This window comes from Ciconia boyciana, chromosome 11 (assembly GCF_034638445.1).
Source record: "Ciconia boyciana chromosome 11, ASM3463844v1, whole genome shotgun sequence".
Lineage (NCBI taxonomy): Eukaryota > Metazoa > Chordata > Aves > Ciconiiformes > Ciconiidae > Ciconia > Ciconia boyciana.
The window spans coordinates 13186082-13209049 of NC_132944.1; the positions used below are offsets into that span (position 1 = coordinate 13186082).

At 40.5% G+C, this 22968-nt stretch overlaps 1 protein-coding gene across 1 annotated transcript in view; it reads left to right on the forward strand.

The window, feature by feature from the left end:
- Window positions 1–22968, forward strand: part of RYBP (RING1 and YY1 binding protein) — a 48539-nt gene that overhangs the window by 18421 nt on the left and 7150 nt on the right. Inside the window, exons 3-4 of the mRNA XM_072876211.1 lie at window positions 21460–21636; window positions 21751–21849. Of these exons, the coding sequence (XP_072732312.1) occupies window positions 21460–21636; window positions 21751–21849 (276 nt within the window). The remainder of the gene's footprint in view (window positions 1–21459; window positions 21637–21750; window positions 21850–22968) is intronic.

The window sequence follows — 22968 nt, forward strand, 5'->3', positions numbered from 1 at the left end:
TTTCATCAGGACCCAGTCAAACCAAGAACCCTGCTCACCTTAGGCTTCTTGGAGCCATTCTTTGCTTCTGTGATTGCAGAAATCTTCAATTGCTGTGTAATTACGGATGCTATATGAAGTAACTCTTCAGCTCATGAGAATAATATGCATTTTTGTTGTTGTGTTTTTGAGTAGAAATTTCAGGGAAATTATGCAATACCTTTCTGTTATATAGTACTAGTGAAATTGTGTTAGGCCTTTACCACTGTTGTTTTTAGGGGAAGCTGAAATGGTTATTGAGATTTCCAAAGTAGTTTCTGTTTTGCGACAAGCTCGAACCTGTCTGGAAAAGCTGTGTATTTCAGCAAGGCAGCAGATGAGACTGCCTGAGACCTCCTGTCTTATAGGTATTGAACTGGAGGTGTAATGCTTTCAAGTTGTTTATACACTTCTGTGAATATCTTAAGCACACAGAGATGGTGATCAAAATTCTGAGGCATTGCTGTAATTCTGGGTGAGTTTGATAAAAAATTAAAGCAATTATTATTCCCTTGGCCGACTACTAGATGCTTCATTTGTCTTAAACCCTTACATCCTACTTCAACATTTAAAAATATTTATTTTCTTTTAGTTGACTTGACACTTAGGGACATGGTTTAGTGGTGGACTTGGCAGTGTTAGGTTTATAGTTGAACTCAATGATTTTAAAGGTCTTTTCCAACCTAAATGATTCTATGAAAAAGGGAGAATTATGCTGGTACAGAACTTGGTATTTCTGTTTCTAAAAAGGTACCTTATCAAATATATTGATTGGTGATTAATTAGGAAGTAATTCTCAGGTCTAAAAAGAGCAACTTTATATTAAAATACAATACTACTGCTAAGCAAATGTAAGGCTGCCTGCCCTCCAATTTTGTATCTGCATTGCTTCCCTGAGTGTCAGTTTGCTCAATATTCACTGCCATTGACCTTGGATAATTAAGAAAAAAGTCTGCTGTTCTGAGGAGATAAATGCAGCTTATGTTTGGAATGTGGCTGATTAGCTCAGTTGTGCAAGTGTAATTTTATGTCTGTAGTTTCTGGCAGGATGGATGCTGCCTTTGCAAAACTTGATGCCCCTCTTTTCTGCTCCCTGATGCCCAGTTGAAGCTGTTGGTGAAAATCTCCCAGGACTCCAAGATCTGAAACTTGCTATGGACCTTTTCAATTTTCAATTAAAATGAATTTAAACTAATATGGACTTCTTTTACTTACTGAATCACTTCTTCACTTTCAGCCTATTTTCAGTGCAAATACAAGGCTGCAGTTATGCGCTGGGTGGGAGTTAAAGATTCCTGGCCAGTGCGGTAGCTGGAGCAGGGGTTGGTGCATGTGGACTTTCCTCTCCCAGAACAGGGTTGGTGTCAGGGTTGGCTGTCAAGAGCTGGAGCGGGCTGGGACCACCAGCACTGTGTGCTGGGGGCTGACTGGAGATTAGAGAAACGCCAATGGAGGGGAAAGGCCAAATCATAAAAGCAACAAAAAATTAAGGAGAAGCGAAGTTTTTTCAGGCCTGTGAAAGTTATTTGTCAAAATTTGAAGGTAGGGGACTGGTGGGCACTGGGGTCTGTTTTGCCAAATCCCTTGCTCTTTTATTTTTCTCTGTGCTGCCACTTGGACTTCCTTTTTTACTTCTGTGTTTGCTCTCCATGAGTTACTTGGACTATTTGTGACTTCAAGTACAGGCTTGTTTACAGTGTGAGGGCTGTTTGTTTTTTAAACATCTCCATGATGATCACTCAGTTGCATGGTATTTTGGTAGGCTTTTTTCTGAGGGTAGGTTTTCCACTTGAGATGCTCCACTACTATATTTGTGCTGGCAAAATACTCTGGGCTGAAGATGGCTAATAAAGTTGCATTTTGGGGGGTGTTTTGGTCTGTCTTTTTTTTAAGTTGTTATTATTTAATAAAACTATCTTAGGACTAGAAGAAACTATTCAAACCAAAGCACAGCTTTATAAGGGTAGCTGCATCCATGCTGATTTTTTTTTTTAAAGCTGATGTCAGCCTCTTTACCTTCTTTAGAGATGGTACTATGGTGGTAAATTGTGTATTTTGCTAGGTTGTCCTTTGTTAGTACACAGTGGGGCACTATTTCTGATGGGATCTTTGGGTGCTGAGGTGGTGCCAATAATTATCAGAAGATTTGGGATGGCATGTGGTTTTTATAGACTCTTTGCTGTTGAACCCAAATCTGCAGCCTTGAAAATCTTCATCATGACTATGTAATCTTCCCCCCTACGAGGGTATTATTTATTTGGGAAATTGCATAATACTTGTTATGCAAGCAGTCTCTTTTCAGCCACTGTGTAAAATGTATTATAGAAAAAAGTGTAATTTTTTTTTTTTTTAATTCAGGCAGCAAGTGGCACAAAATAAACCCCACAACTGAGATGTTTTAATGAAGAGAGGTTTTAATGAATGTTGTATTCTGTTTATGACAGAGGTAAGGCAGAACTGAACGCAGCTCTGACAAACGTTCACACCTGTTTCCACAAAGAAATTCAGTTCCCATGATACATCTGATTCTGAGAAATGGTGATTGAGTGGACAGACTGTGTTGCAAATAAAATCAACATAGGTCTATTAAATTGAAATACATTTTTATTGGAATATTTCTAGTAAACAACATCTTATGTGAAATCTATCTGTACCTTACTTTGCCACATCTTATTTAAGGATTTACTGCTTATACTAAGTTCTAGGTCCTTTTTCACATGTCTGTGCATGTCCTGAAATAACTCATTTTGTAGACATCTTTCCTTTTCCTCTACAGGCTGGTGCATGGTCTTGTTTTTGAGTTTCCCTGAGAATCTGGTTTTAAAAAAGCAGAAGTTGATACAGTGGAATATTGCTGGGGTTGTATGAAGACACTGGAGCCCTTGTCCCTTTCACACCTTCTGTGTGTGCAGGCAGGACTCACAAGGCTTGGACTCCACTGCGTTAAAATACAGTGTGGCTGCTTCCCAACATTGGGGGGGGGGGGCTTACAGATTTTATGTTCAGGTTTTAGCTGTGTGCCTTGAATATATCTGTTCAGTTGAGAAAGGGTTGTTTCATGTTTTATGTCTGAGTAGAAGAGTTATTCACTTGAACAAAAGAGACTTAAAATGAAGCTTTTAATTGTCACAGCCGGTGACTTTTTTCCTGTGCGTTGCTGCCAGCTGAGAGCGTTTTAAACTTCATGCGAGGTATGAGAAGACCCATACCTCTTATCTGTACCTCCCTGAGTAAGGAAAGCAGTCATTCAATTATTCTCTATAATTAATGTACTTCAGTGGGTAGGCAGGTGTTAGTTATTCATGGGCTCTTTCACTGTCTCTTACTTTTCCAGGAGTGTTTGCCTACCAGTCTTCTGCCATAACCTCTGTCCCAAGGCATCAGGGATGATCCTTACCCACTCAGGCCTGTGTAATGGGCAGGCTGCTCCTGAGAGTTGTGAAAAGGGAGGAAGTTTTAGATGAGTATGAAAATCAGTCCAGCTGATGTAAACATATCTTATCCAGGTTGAAAGAATTTGAGAGATGCTGTGATTGCAATGATGTATGAAGTATTTAGAATAAGTTGTCCAGTTTTGCATGGTTGCCCTGAAAGCAGGCTTGCAAGCCTGGGGGTCAGGTTTTTTAACTACTTGAGGCTGGTTTAGACTAAGCTTGTATCTTCCTGTAGAAATTGTTGAACTTAAAACCATCACAATGCTAGTACTGCTGTTGCTGCTGCTGTCTGTAAAATGCAGTTATAGGTATTGCAGCATCCAAAAGGCTTATTCATCACTGAGCACTCGTAACCCAGGCAAGTTGTTTGTGCACCTGTGGAGGGTGTGTGCATATAGGATTGAAATAGTTTAACTGCACAGAGAACTTTGCTTCATCCATCTGTAAAATTCTGAAAAAAAACCTTAGACTCCATGTTATGTGAGTGATTTTCTGCTGTGAATGGACCAGAGGGGAATAAATGACCCAAAGTTCTTGGTGATATTAAAAAAAAAAGAAATATGAAAGAGGATTTTGTTGCTGGAACCTGTCTTATAAAAGTGGCAGATGAGCATGCCTGTGAAGCTGCTGTGGTGGTTTTATTTGTTTTTGAAGCAGTGAAGAAGTAATTTGTGAAAGGCCTGGGTCCTGGTTTTGCAGTGGGCACTGTGCGTGGGCGTGCTTTGTCTTCTGCTCGTTAACAAGCCAGCTTCATTTGACTTGACGATTCAAGGTTCTTTTATAAGTTTATTTTCGGGTATTTTATGTTGCTGCTTGTCAGTCATTGAAATGGTAGCCTTTAAGAGGCAACATCTGTTTAAATTAAAAATCCACTTTTCTGAGAAACACCTTCTCTTGGTGACTTCTTTTATCAAATACTTTGATGGGAGTCTGTCTGTTTTGGTGAAACTCTTGTTTTAGCTGCTACTGTAAAGACCTTTACTCAAGAGGAACAGGGGGACTGTTGGTGCAGTGTAGTGATGGAAAAGCACCGTTCAGGCTGAAGGTGTATCACACAGTGAATGCACGCGTGGCTGTAGAACAATTCCTGATGATGCTGAAGGTAGAGCAACGCAGGATCCGTACACCCTCCTGCCGGTGTGATTCCTGTTTCAGTCCATGCTGCGTCCCCAACCATCAAGTCCTCGCTGCTTATTTTGCCCCACGTGACAATTACTGCTTTATTCTGCTGTGTAAAACACAACCGTGAATGTGGACTGCAGCCTGCTGAGAGTGTTGGATGTGCTCAGCCAGCCGGTGTGACTGCTCACCTGTACTCTGGCTATGGCCACACCACTAGGACTTGTGGGAGTCCATGCTCACACAGGCTCTCCTGTGGTCAGTGTGGGGCTTTGAAGTCCTGTCCTGGTGTCAGATGTGTTAGATCCCAGCACTGCTACTGTTAGCCACCTTACAGTATCACAAGTAGCATGGTGTTCTATGTACATTGCAATCACGTTCCTTTTTTTTTTTTGCTGGCTACATGTACCTGAGATTAGGAGAATGATAGACCTGGACTTACACCTTAATGCAGGCACACTGTTCCCAAAGGAAGTAGAGCAAGACTTGTCTGTCAAAACGCCGGCTTTCTGTGGAAATCCCTGTAGAAGAGCTCTACTGTTGATGTCAAAATGAGCATATTTGTTTGCAGAGGATGTTCAGTATCCGGGTTTCCTGCTACAAATGTGTGTTTAAAAGGTTCATGTTGTTACTCTTCCTTCAGCCCTGATGCCTCGTAAGTCAGTCCTTTGCCTGGGTAAGGCAAAAGTTGTTCACTTGAAATTGGTGGAATTGTATCACTGAGGTTAAACTTCAGTGTAGGATGGATTGTCTGAAATGCCACAGAAGTGCATTTGTGTGTAAGAAAATAAGTCTGATGCTTCCCAAGCATTTGGTGACCGTACCAGCATCTCCAGGAAACGTCTGCAGCCTCCAGGGAAGGAGCAGAGACTTCTCTTCCAACTTGTGCTGGTGATTTTTTAACAGTTGTGTACGTAGCGTTTAAGCTACATCAGGCTTAGACTGTGTAACTTGTTGGCTTTTTCCCTCTTCACCTTCACTACCTTCTTTCAGCTTGATATGACACTTGGAAAAAAACAGGATTTTTTTTTTTTTTTTTTTTCCCCAAGCAAGCTCTGAGGTGATTTGCTACCTTTTCCTTTAGAAAAGACTTGAAGCTTCTTCCAAGTTCAGAAGGGCTTAGCTACCTGCATTTTGAAGAGCAGCATGGAGCGGCTGTTGGGGGAGAGGACTGCTTGTTGCTTTTGGATAAAGCCGCTTGCCTGGGGCTGCCACTGGGAGAGGAAAGAAGCTGAATAAACAGGGAAACTGAAATAAACAGAAACAAAACCAAACCTAGCCCCTGCCTTGGGGCGTGGGCTTGAGTCAGTGAGGCAGCTGTTTCAAAATTAGACTTTCTTTTGTTAAAAGGAGGCACGTAAAAGCTTTTCTGCTTTTGTTTTTGTGCCATAATGATAATTTCCGTGCATTTTTCTGTGTTATTTGATTGCCTTCAGTTTCTTCTGAGGAAACTTATTTGAGAAGTGAGCAGTTGTGTTATTGCAGCATTAAGGTAGATACTTCAACCTTTCCTACCTTGCGTGCCCCCAAGTTTTCTAGCAGAAGTGACCATTTTCAGGTAGTGAACTGAAGCCTACATATTTTTCTAAGTTGCCACTCAGTCTTTAATGATGTTAAATAGACTTTTGGGGTTCCAGGTCAGGCTGCAAATACTTGTGCTGGGGCTTCAGCACTCACGACATTCCTTGCCGCTGTTCACCGTGAGCACTGGAGCTGCTGCTGTGCTGGTGTCAACCCAGCTGGTTTTGTGGCTGTGTTGAGAGCTGGTGAGGGGGAATAGGTGGGTTTGAAGAGCTGGTGGCAGGAGTGGGGCTTCCATGGGGAGTGAGGCAGGGCTGTCTCACGTCAGCAGTGCAGGTGGACGGGCAAGTTTTGCGATGGTTTGAATCGTGGCACTTGCTGCTGCTGCAAGTGACCCCAGAGATTATTAAAAGAGATGATGATGAGCAAATATTTTCTGTTTTTTTCCTCTAGATGGTTTGTATGTGTGTAATTGCTCACAAAATTATGCCAGCCCTGAAAGCTTTTGCTCTTTTTACTCCCCAGTTCTGGTGCAGAGCGAGGGTATGAGCCCCTTTAGGAAGTGGTTGCTCAACTCAGTCCCTGCTGTTTTCTGCAATGCATTTGAGTAAAAACAAGGTTCTGTTTTTAGCTTGCTTTAACTTGGAAATTCTGGTGATAAGCAATTAGCTGCACAAATCCAGGAAGAAATTAGAGGAGGAAACAGCGTAAAATAGTAGAATCTCACTGAGTCATTTTTGCAAATCTAGAAGCAAGTAATTTCTCTAAGCTGGTAGATGCGTATTACCAGCGTGGTGTAGTCATGGGGCTCAGAAAACTTCATTTATTTTCCTCTGCTGTAGTTATCCTCAAGCAAGGAAGTTGCTGTTTGTCACAGTTTCCCCATAGTTAAATGGAAATAAACCTAACCAAGGGGTGTCTTGATAAATACACCCAAGACTGAGGTGCCTCGATATTGTGATGCGGAGAGCTGAATGATATGCTTAAACCAGAACCAAACCCAATGCAGTTGGACTGCTCAGTAGTGCTTTATCTTTCTCTGCTCAGATGATCAATTCAGAAAAAAATCTGTAATCTGACGTCAGGTATAAAGTAGAAAATCTTGGTGCGTATGGGCAGCATGTGGTGCCTGAGGAGGTTGTAGAGGACGTGCTGTGTGCTGTGCTTGAGCTTTCTGTTGTATTTTGTTGTACAGAGGAAGTGAAACTTCACCTGTATTTTGCGTATTCTTTTCTTCCATTTCCAAGTAAGATCTCCGCCAGTTTCTGTATTTCATTCATCTACAAACCAGTTTCACTTTCATTACACTTTTTAGTTAGGCATGATGTTAAATCTGCATTTATTTGATATTTGCACGCTGTGTGGTATTTCCTTTTGTATATTCATCCCGTAAGAATTTACAGTGGGATTTACAGGGCTGATGTATTGCATCACACTTGAAAATATCTCGGTATGTCTTTTATATAGACAAAATGCCCAAGCCTCATTTCTTTCTGCCCTAAATGCCAGGCATAGGTGCAGTTTAATAGCAACCTCTTAAACTGGTGAGTGACAACTGACTTCGTTACAACTCATTTTTGAGCCTGTTATCTCTGAATTTTCACTGTCATTATTTAGTTAACGGAAGCTGGGTTATGTGAAAAAAAAAAAGTTACTCAAATCCAGAATCTTTACGTGCAAATTTTGAGTCATTGCAAGACAACAGTCAAGTGAGGACGGATGTTTTGTACGGGAAAGCCCTGTGTTGACTCTCCAGCCTTCGGTTAAAGGGTTGTGCTGAATGCTGTTGCTCTTACGTTGAACATTTGCCTCTCGGAAAGCAAGCGGTGGCAAACACCCAGATACTCACTTCTGTATCTCTTTCTCCACCAGTGCTGGAAAGTGTAGTAGCTGGAAGTTTTGGGAGCCATCAGCCGTTGCTATGCCGGACGCCGTTGGGTCCCACGTCGTCCTGAGACTCTCCAGATGACATAGTGCATTAGCCTGACAAACCCACACGTGTTGCGGGTCAGGCAGGCTGCCAAGCGCTCAGCGCTCAGCCAGCGGGGAGAAAAGGCATTAGAAATCCCAATAATCTGTACATCAGTCTCTGTGTGCTGCTTGGTCAGTGGAGACCGAGCGAGTGAGCTGTGGAGAGATTGTGGGTATTAAGTGGGACGGGTAATGAAAGGCTGTGCTGGCGCTGATGTGAGACTCTTTAAATGGAAAATGACTTTAAATGATGGTGCCAGGGCGGTTGGAGTGATTTGCAGCTGGCACAGGTTCACAGTGTAACTGGTAGTTTTCAGCGAGACTAACCACTTCTTTAGGATGGAGCACCAGAATTGTTTTGAAGAATTAAAAAAAAAAAACCACGAACTTTTAACTGAATTAGCTTGCTTTCTCTCCTTGGGGCTTGTACCAGAATTATGGCAATTCAGGATTTTGGTTGTGCATGTGTGTCTGCATGTATAGAGATCAATGCAAGCCATGGGAGCATATGCAGAACTGCAAAATAGTAGTCATCAGGATGATAACAGTGTTAGGACACTCAAGAAGAATACGATAAAATGAGCATTTTAGGTTCAAGATTACCTTATCTGAGAACTTTCTTTAAAAATTATGATCTTTAAAAATGTCTGGACAAGTCGTTATTGTTGTTACCTGCAGGTCAGAAGTTGGCTTGCAGAGGACTTGGAAACGTTTCTGTTGCTTGAATTAATTATTCTTGACTTTTTTTAATGTAGGATAGCGCACTCTGCTAGTTTTGTTTATAGAGGTAGTTGAGTTTCCCTGTCCTACAGCATGCTAGTCACATGTAGACAACTCGCACTGGTACTCCAAGTAGGGAACCAACAGTTTACTAAGTAGGTTTCTTCTAAGGCTTTCTAGTTAGTGGGAGGAAGAGCTTCCGAACTGAGTATTGTAATATTATTTCCTGGCAAATTTTGAAACCCTCTGGGTCAGTTCCTCACGCCCAGGAGTAATAATTGTGAAAGCAAAAGTTTCTGTGCTCCTGGGCTGTGTTGTTCCCACAGTGCTTGAACAGCAGCTATCAATGGTAGCCCAGCGCCTGACTTCTCCTCCGGCTTTCCTGGGCAGCAGTGCATGCACGTGCAGGATTGCCGTGTGTTGTGCCACCTGGATGGAGCTGGACACCCTGAAATGTCACTTGTACGTCTGTGTTCAGTTATCAGATTGTGTTCAGAGGACACAATGGGGAAAAAAAGCTCCTCTGAGCACATGGTGGCCTTTTGAAAACATATCTGCCTGCCTCATTGTCCTTCAGTGTCTTTTATTTCTTCTTGTGTTTGGGAAAGCAAATTGATTTCCTAAACAGTAAGGTTACCTCTTAAACCGTTGACAATGACTATTTCACCACAGATTGTACGGGGACAGAGGTATGAAGGAGTAGGTGGGGTACCACTTACTGGTACCAGTGGGGTACCAGCTGCTGCTGCTGCAGTAAGTGCCTGTGCTGCTGCCTGGTGCTGTGTTGGCTTCCCAGGCAGTGCTGGGGAGCAGCGTCTGCTCCACATTGCAGCAGCCCTGGTGTGTGTCTCAAACGGCATAGCTGCTGCAGGCTGGAGCTTTGTCGGAAAAGCTACATTCCTGGTTGTTCAAGGACTCTTGAAATGTTGCTTTCATATGAAAGGAAATCCTATCATAGATGTGTTTGGTTTTTTTGTTCGTTTGTTTTTTAAATAAAAGGGAGGTTTTGCTTCCTGGAAAAACTCAATTTCTGTCTTTTAGGTAAAGCCTGCAGTTTCTGATGTAGCTGAATTAAAATTACTGCCTTGCTCAATTGGCAGCTTTTTTTTTTTTTATGGCATCCCTAGAGATTTAGGGCCTGTTGAGACTATTCAGCACCTGTTGTAGAATTGATAGTTTCTCATATTGCTTCTGTGTGAATTTAGTAATCTTGATAAATGACAGAGAAGTCTTTTTTTCAAAGTGTACAGTGTTCCAGTGTCATGCAAGCACAGTGAAATTTTACTCTAATAAACCAGTACATCCCTTCATTGCCATGGGGCTCTGCAAAACAGTTACTCAGAAATTTCTTCTTTGTTCTTAAGCAAAGCTATCGTGCCTCTCTATCCGCAGGTTAGGTATTTGAATTATCTGCATTTCTCAAAGAGTAAGTATGATGTAAATTTAAGCATTGTGCTTAAGTGACTGGAAACTGTTATGTAGTTCTGGCTGGTGACCACCGCTCACAGGTTCGGAGCCTGTTTCAGTCCTGTTGGTACTGATCTTAGGACATTGTTTGAAAGGGTGACAGCAATTGCAGAAAAATTACTCTTGATCTCTCCGCATCAGAGCTGATTTTAAAACTTAGGCTGTAAGTTTTAAGATTTCAGTCTCCAAGTTTGTAGAAATTCACCTTGTTTCAAAGTTAAAATTTACCTTCCATGTGCCAATAAAAGTTATGGATATTGGAAATGTGTTGTCAAAACACAAATTCTGGACCGATGATACTGGTGTGCAGCTTCAAAACATTAAAATTTCATTCAACTCTAGCTATACAACAGGTGGTGTTTTAGACCCATTAGTTAATTGTTGATATTTTTGCATACACAGATTAGACCATTTCTCTTCCTTAAAAAAAAAAAAATCAACAGGCTTCTTTAGAATGGTATTGATGTGATGCTACATTACTAGGCATTGTATGTCTGATACGTATTCAAATTTGGAGGTGCTTGAGCACGTCTAAAGAGAGAATGCTCTTATAACTCATCTTCCTACAAAAGTAGGGGTTATTCTTTGTGCTTACCCAATAGCATACTTTTAAGAAGGATGCTTTTTGAAATGTATTTTACTTTCTAGTTTTAGTACAAACTTTTGGGGAGGGGATGAACTTCAGAATTTAACTGACATCTCTTTTTTGGTAGGGAGCTCATTTTCTCAGCATCTCTCCTTTTTCTCACTTGTTTTCCAAGTTTGGTCTCTCTCCTGCTGTGATTTTGAAGCGTGAAACTTAAGTATCCCAAAACCTGGAGGCAGATGCTCCTGGAATGGGACATGTCAAGCTGGATTAAAGGATAGTGTATACATGACAATTTCTGTTACTACTCAAGATTTCAGTGTCTGAAATGGAAATATATATATTAGCAGCAGTGATAAAGCACTTTTATAACACCAAGTCTGGTATTCCTAGTTTTTTAGCTTAGTTAGAGTTGTTAAAACTATTCTTTTCCTCATATTTTAATTATTTTAATTTATAATACAATAACCATAAGCAGTTGCTTTGGGGAATCTACATGTTAAATTTTCATCAGACTCATTTATACCCTCATGCTGCCAACTGCACCTTGTTACTCAACAGGAAGTTTTGAGCCTGTTCGCTTTCCTCAGGATTATACATAGCTTAATAAACAGTCGAATGGGAAGAAGTATTTAAGTAATTGGTTTTGTTGTAAATCTGCGTATTTTATTATACACATCTTGGTTGCTGCCAGCTTTATGAACTGTTTTCAAATTTTTGCTAGTGAGAGCAGCTTATTTTTGACAAGTAAAATCGCCTTAGTTTTGTCATTATTTTGGTGGTAGTAGGCAAGTAAATTTTGTGCTGAGATCAGTGAATTTTCCATAACAATTTTGTAAGTTTTTGTAAATCATGGAATGTTTGGTATTTTGCCGTTTTGCAGTAAGCTGTGTCCGTAGATGAAAACACCAGAAGCAGCTGTACAACAAATGTTACCATTTTGGTGTACAACCTGCTGAAGTACCGATTTGAATTTTCAGTGATGGATTAACCTGAAGCTCCGAGTGGATCAGCGAATGGGTCAATAGCATGATGAGGGCAGTTGCAGTAAGTTTCTAGAAATGAAGCTTGTGCAACACTTGCAACATAAGACTAAAATTATTGGTAACCAAAGAAATTCACATACCTAAGAAAAATGATTTAGTAATCTCAAGGCCGTCTTTTCAGGTTCAGGCTTGGTGTGATCTCTACATTTACGGCTGCATCTCATTTTGTAAACACTCAGTTGTGGATTTTGTATATATTAACACAATTTTTCTGCTGTTGTAGAACTTCTTCCCTACAAATGCAATAAATGAATAGGAGGCAATGCTTTTTTCTGAATGCTTAGCCATGGACCTAACTACTACTGGTGGTAAGCAAATGCTTAGGCAGAGAGCATTAAGAGGAGCTGTAAAGTTGTTCTTGTTCAGCTGGAATTTAGGGTGATGTTGCAATTGGGAATTGATGCTATTTTAATCTATTATATATCGCAAATTTTGTTTTAAGCAGGAGAGATGTATTGTGCTCTTTTTTCTTAATTTCTGATTATTTTTTTTTAAATAGGCCATTAAAAAAATCTTAGTAGAAAATTATTTTTTACATAAAATAGTGGATCAAGAAAACATCTGAAAAACTGTAATTCTGGCTATGTACTTTGGTCTTAGATTTTATATATAGTCATGAATCAGAAGTAGCTTTATAATATTTGTAAGCATAATGAAGCTGTGATCATTTGGACAGTTCTGCTTCCCCATCAAACAAGACAAAACACGCTTAAAATGTGGTAAATTTGGTGCTTTGCCAATTCTTTACTAATTTTACATTTATGTAGAAGTGTGTTGAACTCCTTATTTAAGGAAATGTGCTTTATTTTGTAATGAAAGCAGAAAAAGGTAATTCAGACTTTTTCCCATTCTAGTCCTTAAAGGATGTTCCTATTGGAAAGAATTCCAGCAGGTGGATGCAGGTGCAACTTCAGCAGTGTACGCAGCTCTTCAGCACTGCCTTGCTATCATGTATAAATATATATTTCTATGTATGTATATACCCAGAAGCTCCTGCAGTGCCCGCTGACAGGGAACTATGCGGGTGGGCACTGCATAGCCAGCGAGGACAGGCGTGGGGACAGCAGCCTCCATCGGTAGCTCCAGGGACGGAGCTGAGATCAGCTGGGAGCAGTCGCTGTTGGAGAGGGTCTCTTCCAGGTATTCGGACTAGGCAGAGAAAGCAACTGGACAGCCTCAGGGCTTTTGCTGGCACTCGTTAGCTGCTGCAGATTAGATATGAAAGTATTTCCTGTTGCAGCTCAGGTGCTACAGATGAGAGGATCAGCGAGACTGCCAGTGCCACCTGAGCTTCCACGCTGGCTCTTACTCTAAAAGGAGAAACAGCAGTATTTCTTCCAAAACTTCAGCATGACTTTCGTTTAGCCTCCTGCAGACATAGTAAGCTAAATTTTATGGTATTAGTGGTTAAGTAAACCTCAAGCTCTCTTCCAGTAACTGATACTCAGCATTATTATTCACCATCACCGCTATTTTCCCTCCATGCTCTGATATCAAAGAAGCCCGAAGAACAATTTGTGTTTAACTCTTCCTTTTACCATCTTGTAATTTCAAATTAAATGGCTGCAAAAGGGGAGAGTTGTTGCTCTTGAGAAGTGCTCTTTTGCAGGAGGCCTTGTATGGATGGCTCTTCGTTCTCCAGAGTGTACAGGAGCTTTTGTTTGCTACTGTCTTACAGTACTTGGTATCATATCAGAATAAACCTGTAGTCCAAAACATGTGCACCATACAATGTTAGACATCTTTTTTTTTAATTATTTTTATACGGGTGTGTGGTAGAGAAGCACAAAGACCCAGAGTGGTAAAGTAAGGAGAGCCCATGAGACTGGGTGAAGAAGACCGAGGTTTGTGATCAATCTCTGGCTCAGTACTTTTTAACCAGAAAGCCCGTCTGTGATTTATCAATTTCCCTTGGGGGGTGGGGGGAGAGGTTTTGTGCAAGTTCTGTATACTTGCAAAAATGCAAACAGTGGTGCTTCTCCACTGAAAATTTTCCAATGAATTCCCAAATCGTCCCCTTCTCCGGCCTGGGGCTCTTTTCTTGCTGGCAGCCCACCAGGTCTTAGGTCTGGCTGTGGAAGGAGCACCATGTAAGAAGTTTTTTATGTAATTTGGTATGAGATTAATGGTCCCGATTTGCTTTCACATTTGGATTTGTGATAGTGCCTATGCAACCAATTACAAGAAATGTTATTTGCAGTTTTCAGTTCTGTACTGTATTAGAATGGGTGTTTTGAGAACTTATGTGGCTACTTGCAGCTTCGGCATGGCAAAATTCTGGTCAAACTGCTTCCAAAAACATCTTACGGCCCTGACTTTAGACTATTTTGTAATGGGATTATATGAAACAATGTGTATTAAAAAAGAACTGTAAAAGTATTGAAAAACCTATTACACTATGCTATTGGGCAGTCATACTGAAATAGTTTCATAGATCAATTCTGGAATTTGCTTAGTACTGGATTTGCGATTTTTTGCATATTTTCACTAAAAAAAATCATAAATGTGAGCAGCAGAATCTGTGCAGTGGCAGCTCTGGGAATAAAACTCTTTGATTTATATGCTTTGATTTGTAAATACACCCAAATAATTAAAAATAAGCAATGCTAAGGCTCCTGTAACAAGTAGGAATTGAGTATTCTTCTTACAGGCACATCAAAGAGGCTCAGCTACCCCATAGTGGCACAGGGGCAGTGACTAGCTGCTTTCCACCAAACAGTAATGCCTGTCGTGTTGTGTAAAGGGAGGTGGCAGTTTGCATTTCGTTTAATAACTTTCCCATTCTTAAATTGATAAAAATAAGAAAGGGGGGGGGGGTTAAAGAAAAGCAGGGTTTCACCCTAAAAGGCAGAGGAGCTGGCAGCTTTGTGAGACCACTAAATATTAAGTACTGCTAATAATTTTGAACTTTTTAAAGTTTAAAAAACATAAGTACTGTGGGAGGTATTGAAACTGTGAGAAATGACCTGAAGTCTTAAAGCTTCTGGTGGACAAACATAAAGTTTAAAATACTCTTCTTCAGAAGTCTGAACAGCTCAAGGTTTGTTGTCATGGCCAGGAGTAGTTATCGCAAAGCTAAGGCTCCTTTATCTCTGCGTTGCCTGTTCGTCGCTCTTCTGAGGAGAGTGGGAGACAGTGGGCTGGATGGTCAAGGAGGACGTTGAACAGTTTGTTGGAGGCTTTCTGGAGATGGCCATACATTTTTAAATGTACTTAGTCTGTTCTGTGGCAAGCAATTGTTTTGTTTGTGTGAAGCTGTTAGTTTCTTCCACATTTTTTCCAAAATGTTCAGCCTTAACACTTAGTTTTTCAAACATGTTCCTGTGCCCTTCTGTATAAGGTTAGTAGCAAATGCCGTTCTTTTCTTCAGCTGAAAGATAACCCTGTCGTGCTGGTGATGCCGTGAAAAACCAACACCTGCAGCCCAGAAGTGGATGTTCCTTAGATTAACTTCTTTATTTTTAAAGATCTGTCTTCTAAATAAAACCATAGCATTAGCACGTCAGTGTTAAAGGAAAATTCTGTTCTTTCAACAAAATATTGCTCAATCACATATTTCTTGCTGTTTGTCCTTCTAGTAATCTTTTACTGTTTTTATTGTTGCCTTGTGGTCTTGTATTACACGGAGAACTTATCAGATAAATGTATAGAGCTTCCATACTGCTTTGCACTTGTACACTAAGGACTATTTGTCCATTCATCCTTTTTCTTGTTTCTAAGAAGGACTGTGTGGTCATCACAAATGAGCTGGAAAATATGCATGCAAGAATGAGTGCTCACCTCATCATGTTTATGGCTTAATTTCTCCAAAGCTTTGGTTCTTCTGGATGTAAAATTCTTTTAAGGAGATGTTAGGTTTTTTAATGTGTTCTGGCACTGTTTTATAAACACTCACATAATACCTTCAGTCTTGTTTTCTTGTTTTTCTTTGAGCAAAGGTATAGTCATGTGTGACGAGGATTATTAAAATAATCATGTACTTCACACTACACAGTGTATGAAACACATTTTCTCAAAGAAACAGTCAGCTGCACAGAGGTCTACTGATATCGCCACTTGCATCAAAGCCAGAACAGCATGAAATTATCCAAATACTCAGGTACTTCACGTTACATGAGGCTTTTGACTCTGAAATCCCACTTGATGCCACTTTCATTCTTCTGATAACATTGTAGGAAACTAAGAGCAATCATAATTAGATCCATATTTCTGGGGATTGCCAGAGTCCCTCAAGGTCTCTGTGTGTTGCTGTGGGTATAAAGCCAGCCACTGTCTCCGCTCCGGAGTGTATGCAGGAGAGAGCTGACTTGCCTTTTCTCAAGGCAGCGGGACCAAAGAAATCCCAAACAGATAAAGAAATTAGGGTCACATGAAAAATATGGTGCAACTTATCCTCTTACATCCCTGTTGAAATCCAGGTCTGAGTAGCTACCATATGTTGCATGCGTGGTGTGATTTGTGCTGCTCTACTCCTAAGCCCCCTTGCAGGGGTTACAAGTGGAGCAGCAGAATTCCTGGGCATCAGTGCTCTGGATTTGGTCCTAAGACAGGCTTTAAAGGGAAGCTTTGAGATACAGAAGAAAATGCAGGTAGTAAAGCACTGCGAGATACTTGCCAGAACCTCAAAAGTACGGTTTTTTTCTGTTTTCAAGAGCACAGTAACATAGGCAGTGAGCCGTTCATGAAAGGTCTTGCTTTTATTCCACTTTCTGTGAGCCAGACTTCCCAGTGTCACTTAATATGACAGTCTTGGGGTATAGTATTTGCAGGCATAACGTTTCTGTGTGAGTCTGTTGTTAAAAGGTAGTGAAGAGTATTTGTGTGCATCATTTACTATAGTTGACAGTAAAGATGTAGGTGCTAAATCCACGCTCAGAATAGACAAATATATTGCAGCTTTTTTTATGCATCAGTATGTCCTTGCTGCAAAGATCATTAATTGTTGCACAAATATCTGCTCCTGTGATGTAAACTACAGTTTAACTAATGTGAAACAATTTATTGGGCTGAATATAACTTTGAAAGCACAGTTTAATTTAGTTTAATTGCTCTTAGTTTTAGAGAGGGGAAGATAATCCTCTTTATATTGAAAAAAGAAAAAGGATAATATTCATTTATTTGTCACGTCAGGGTTGGATCTTGGTGGTTCAGTCTTTACCCAGGCTGTCGCTTAAATTAGGGGAAAATTGTCCAAGCAAAGGATAACTTTACCTCAATGTTCAGGTAGAAGGAAATCTACCTATTTCAGATACTTGCATTGAAAATTTGTTCTTATAATGTTCATCTGTTGGCATTATCTGCTGGCAGGTGTTATTGCACAATACTGGCTTCTCTGTTTTTGAAAGCACTCACCTGATACTGGGTGTAGAGTAGGCATAAGTAATGGTGGCCACCAAGGTGTAATAGCACATTTCTATTTGTAGGGACACAGGTGGGGGGGAATCGAGCAGAGTCTCTTGTAGCAGACATTGGGCGAGTAGCTGCCGTGCCACCGACCCTGTTGGTGTCAGAGGGGACCCAGCACGGACCAGCGAACAGATGTGGAAAACCTGCATCTTCTTCCTCTTGTTGGGAAGACCTTGTGGCCTGTAAGAAGCAGAGCACTGTGCCTCAGCATTTGATATCTGCTTAGGAATTTGAGAACCAAGCATAATATTAAGTATTGCATCTCTTCAAATACTTTTTTTGCAAGTTGAGACTTGTTAGGTGTGGTTTGTGTGTAATGTTGTTAGTTTAAACCTTCTACTAAATGACAAGATAGTTGTTCCTTAAGTGTGATTGCTGGTTAGAAAGCTTGGAGGAGGCTGAGTTGGAGTTTGATTTTGTCACGTAGATGTATTCTTTGTTTATATGAACTGTTTAATGTTACAGAAAGTAAGTTGATGAGCAGATTTTGGGGGTAAAAATGGTTAATACTTCTTTCTGGGGCTGTTTATTCTTACAAAAAAATGGAAGGGGCTACAAGTTTCTGTTCAAGATATTCTGCTCAAATGATATATTAAAAAATAATAGTGTATTTGGGTTGAAACATTCTCTGTGGAGATTGCCAGAAAAAAAAAAGGCCAGCTGGAACAAAATTAGGTGCAGGGAGACTCGGACACATTATAGTGTTGAAAAACAGAAAAAGAAGAAAGGGATCCTTCTGTTCTTACAAATACAAATTCTGCGGTAGAAGCCGGAGCACATTAAATAGTTGTAGCCCAAGTGGGAATGAGGCTTGTTTCTCTCCACTGATATTTTTTCCCCTTCCTTGTTCAAATTCTGAAAGGGAAAACAACTAGTATCCACTGCAAAGTATTACTGAATTTATGCTTTTCCTTATTTCTAGAAGGCAATGCAAGCTTACCTGCTGCCACAGCTGGGAAGGAATTCCCAACACTCGTGAGGGCGGCTGCTTTGACAAACAACATGACGAGGATAGGGCAGGGATGGCTGTAGAGGCAGGAGCGGTGCCTGGAGGGATAGTCTGTGCTAGGGGTGCTAGATTAGATCGTCAGCATTAGCCCTTGAAGTGTGGTTTTGGTAGGCAGGGAAACTTGAGCAAGTTTTGGATACTGCAGCTACTTTACTCAATTGTGGTTACTATGGTTATAGTTTGCTGTGGTTAAAAATGTGCTGCTCTACTTGCTTTGCTTGGCTTTTTTGTAAAGGGCTTGTAACCAGTGTGTCCTGGCTGTAGGGGCAGTGTGGCAGTTATTTGAGGGATTTTATTACTCCTATTATTTTTGCTATTACCATGCCAGTTGCTTAACTTACCTGCTTCCTAAGCTTGCTGCCAGTGTGAGCGAAATGGCCAAATTAGGAATTGGAAAGCTATTGGGTTATTTGCATTATTTAAAAAAAATAAAATGTCTGTTCTAGTAGTACAGCACATCTTGAAACATGCTCGGCATTGACCAAAGTCTCAGCAGCTTTCTGCTCCCTTCCTCTGTGTGGCAGGAGGAGCCCCGTCAGCAGGGTGGACCCCATCCCGCAGGTCCCCTGCCTGTGCATGCTGCTGCCTGCTCTCTTCCCTTTCAGTTTTGGGTTTGCCCTTACCAGCAAGCCGTCCTGGTGTGTGAGAAGGAATATGCAAATACAGGTTTTGGAGAAGTTGTGCTAGTTATGTCAGTGGCTGGCCAGAAAATGATAAAACTTAATAAATGTAGTGTGCCGTCACAGGCACAGATAAGGAGCGGGAGAACACGGGGGGAGGTGTCTCCGCAGGGGCACTTTAAGGCTAGTCTTTTTTGGATTCCAGCCTTCTCTAGGGAAATGCAGTTGACTTATTTATGTATTTTTTTAATTTTAGTTTAGTTGAAGTTTCCGTTTTAAAATTTGTGTCTTCGTTGAAGCAGTGCAGCACTCCTGCAACAGGAACAGCAGCTCAGTAGCTGCGGAGGTTGGACATAAGGCTTGGAAATAACATTGCAAGCAGGCACATCAGAGTCCTGCAAAGTAGAAAGACTTTGAAGGTGCTCTCAAATTCTTGAATTGGGATTTCCCATGAATGGCTCGGGTTTCTGACTTAGCTGGTTGTGTAAACAGCAAATAACTGTAAGTTTGGGCAGAAGTGGCAGCTTCAAGCAGTGAGGTTAATCCTGTATAATCATGTAGGGAGATAGTATCTGCCCTCTCTTTAAAGTTTTTTTTGACACTTTTTTTTTTTTAGTAGGTGGTTAGCAGGTTGCTTGACACAAGCTAATGTGTGACACACAGCTTTTAGTGTGGTCGCATCAATCTGAAAAATCTTTTCCATGTAACCAAAACACTTTTTCGTACCTGTTTTTTCTCAGTCATACAGACAGAAATTGCTATATATGGGATTTTAAATGCAAGGATGCTAAATGTCTTCACTGTTCTGTGGAACAGGTAACTGCTTGATCTGATCTGCAGAACATTTCAGCATCATAGTTATTTAAGGCTGAAGATTAGATCATCTTTGTTCACTCAGAAGTGTACGCAGATTTTAGCATAAAATGAGTTATAGTTTCTGTGTTGAGTGAAAAATCCAAATGCCAGTGGTGTTGAGGTGGGTCAGGGGCCTGATTACAACCTGTTGCACAGACTTTATAATAAGCTGTGGTAGTGAAATGAAATATTTGGGTATATCCGGCTTCAGTAAGAGCATCTTGGTACCATTAGACAGAAAACCAGTGCCAAGAGAGGCTTACTAGATACTTGGATTTTCCTGTGACAGGTAGTAGAACTTTTCTGGGTGTTCCATTATCTGTATGTATAATCTCTAAATGCAGATGTTACACATGAGCGATTAGTGTTTTGTAGGTTTATTTTTTTAAAAACACATGAAACCACTAAGTAGCTTCTTAAGAAAGTCTCTCTAGATGTTTATAGTAAAAACTGGGTGCAGGTACAGAGCTCTGCAGCAGAAACCCTTGGGTTCCCATGTTCTAGTTTTAGATTTAATGATACTTGTGTATTACTTTAGACTACAACAGATTGTCAATCAATCTATGCAGAAAATTTGAATCATATTTATGACCAATGTAACGGCTATGGACAAGCATGAGCAACTGTTGCAATTAGTATTCAGCTCATAAGGGAAGGCTAATGGAGTTGATAACCTGGTTTTCTCCTCCCCCCCCCCCCCCCCCCCCGCTGTGTGGACATAGGAGCATGTATCTTTCTGGCATGTTGAAGGGGCTCAATCAATCATGAATAGTCAGAGCGTTTGGAGTATAAACTGCTTTGTGATATGCCAGGCCAGGAGGGAGAGGTTTCGAGTTGTTAAGCTGAGAGGAGATGAGTTTGGACAAGGAATGCAGAAGAGAGGAAGGTACAAATTTCTGTGAGACCATCTGAGGATCAGTAACCAAGGTATGGGTTACATACCAAGCTATTTTTTTGTATAAATCATAATTTGAAATGGAAATAGTCTTTGAAAGACAGTTTGCTTGTGTATTTTGTCCGAGCACCATTGGGGACTGCAGACAATTGTGTGAAGACAGTGTGTCGGAGGCTGGCACGGCCGTTCCCTTGTGGAAGCGTGAATGCCTGCTTGTCTTCTGTGCTCCTGCCAGGGAGCTTCGGTCCCGGGCCTCGGGACAAAGTCATCTCAGTTACCTTCTCTTGTTCTTTGTTATTTGTGCGAGTTTTGCTGCTTCAGGGAACCAGAAGCTAATTTGAAAAATTACATTGAAAGATATGAAGGAGATGATGTTTATCAGGAAACTTACTTTTATCACTCACTCTGTTCCTTCTCTTAAAGTGTAGCCACAGTGTGTGGCTGGCAACTTCTTGAAAGCTGCTTTTTCACTATTGTCACCCCAAAATTGGCTGTGATTCCATGACATGGATAGAAGAAAGGGAGCATTATACTTAATGTTAGATGAGGCTAAAAACTGATGAAACAGAAGTTTGGAGTATTTCTTAATTTTAAAATTTCTATCTTGTTTGATAGCAGCAGTAGTATTAATAGCAGCAGTAGTACTTCACATTACATAAGGACATGCATTTGGTTCTTTATAAGTGGAGTATTCTTCCGTGGTTGCTGAAATAAATCTTCATATTGCTTTTCGTGAACTTGGTTTTACTGTGTAAAATTGACTATAGATCTCTTTTTTTATTGTCATTATAGAAAACCTAGAATAAACTCTCAGTTGGTGGCACAACAAGTTGCCCAGCAATACGCAACCCCACCACCACCTAAGAAGGAGAAGAAGGAGAAAGTGGAAAAACAAGACAAAGAAAAACCTGACAAAGAGAAGGAAATCAGTCCAAGTGTTACAAAGAAGAACACTAACAAGAAGACTAAGTAAGTTTGAAGGATGGACTATTAAATGTGGAGTGATTTCAGTAGCACTGTTCATTGATTAATTCTGCGGTTAATCTAACATCATACTCTCTCTCTTTCTTCCGATTCTTACAGACCAAAGTCAGATATTGTGAAAGATCCTCCTAGTGAAGCGAACAGTATACAGTCTGGGAATACTACAACAAAGACCAGCGACTCAAATCACACTTCAAGGTAACTTTAGTATAAAGTCAAGCTCTCAGTATCTGAGAACTGTGTTAAATAGCAGACACTGTTTTTTTTGATGGACTGACAGAGTACTGTGTAAACCACAGGGTTTGTCAGTGTTAGTATAGCAAGGCCATTAGTGGCTAGGAGTCTTCTCCATGTACAAGCACTCAAATGCTCTGCTGGTGAGGGCAGATTCAGGCATTGGAAATATTTTTTCTGTTGTGCACTCAGTTTTCGTTTCTCTGCTGAAATAATCATATTGTCAATAGGGCAGTAATGCTTTTGGCTGTAAAACACAGTGGGGGAGGGGGGAAATTAACCAGCAATCGTAGTGGTCTTTATCAAATTCTTATCATCACTTGATAGCAGTAACAAAGGTTACTTTTTTACTTCCTTATCCATAATTCAGTCACTGTAATTGTCAAGATAATTTTCCAAGTGTATGGGAATTAAAAGACTGCATGAACAGATTTGCTAGAATCTTGCTATCAACAAAAAGCATGAATGGTTGGTTTCATATTTGTCTAAGTTTCAAATGAGTAGCTGTCTATGGAGAGAGGTTTATTCCTAGTCTTGCCTATACTGATATTCCATGCTTGTTTTCTTTAAGTGGTACCTTGTACTCTATTTCTTAAATCAAAAATTCGGCGTCAAAGTACAGGTTTTATATTATTGAACTCACAGAGCCACGAGAGGCAGAATTCAACTGGGCGCTTTGCCTGTGTGGGCTATATAAGAATTGCATCTCTGTTTAAAATGTGCTGTAATAAGTATTTTTATAGTGAAGCCACATGAACTGAAGCAGTATTAGTAGTTAGCTGCAAACAGTTGTAAAGCACATGGGAAATACAATTTGCACTGCTGTTAGCATTAAGGTTGGCAAGACAGGACTCTGCAGAAAACTGTTGTCTTGGAAGTTTTTAAATAATAGCATGAAAATGTTTAATAAGAATTAATATCCTTTACACAGTAAGTCACTTGAATGTAGTGAGGGCAGTGTGAGATTTGTTGTGCTAGAAGACTGAGCTGTTTGCGGGGACTGCTGTTAACTCTTCCTCAGCCCCCAAAGATTGAAGTGTCCATTCCTGATTTGATTAGAGAAATATAGCTTTATTGCAATGA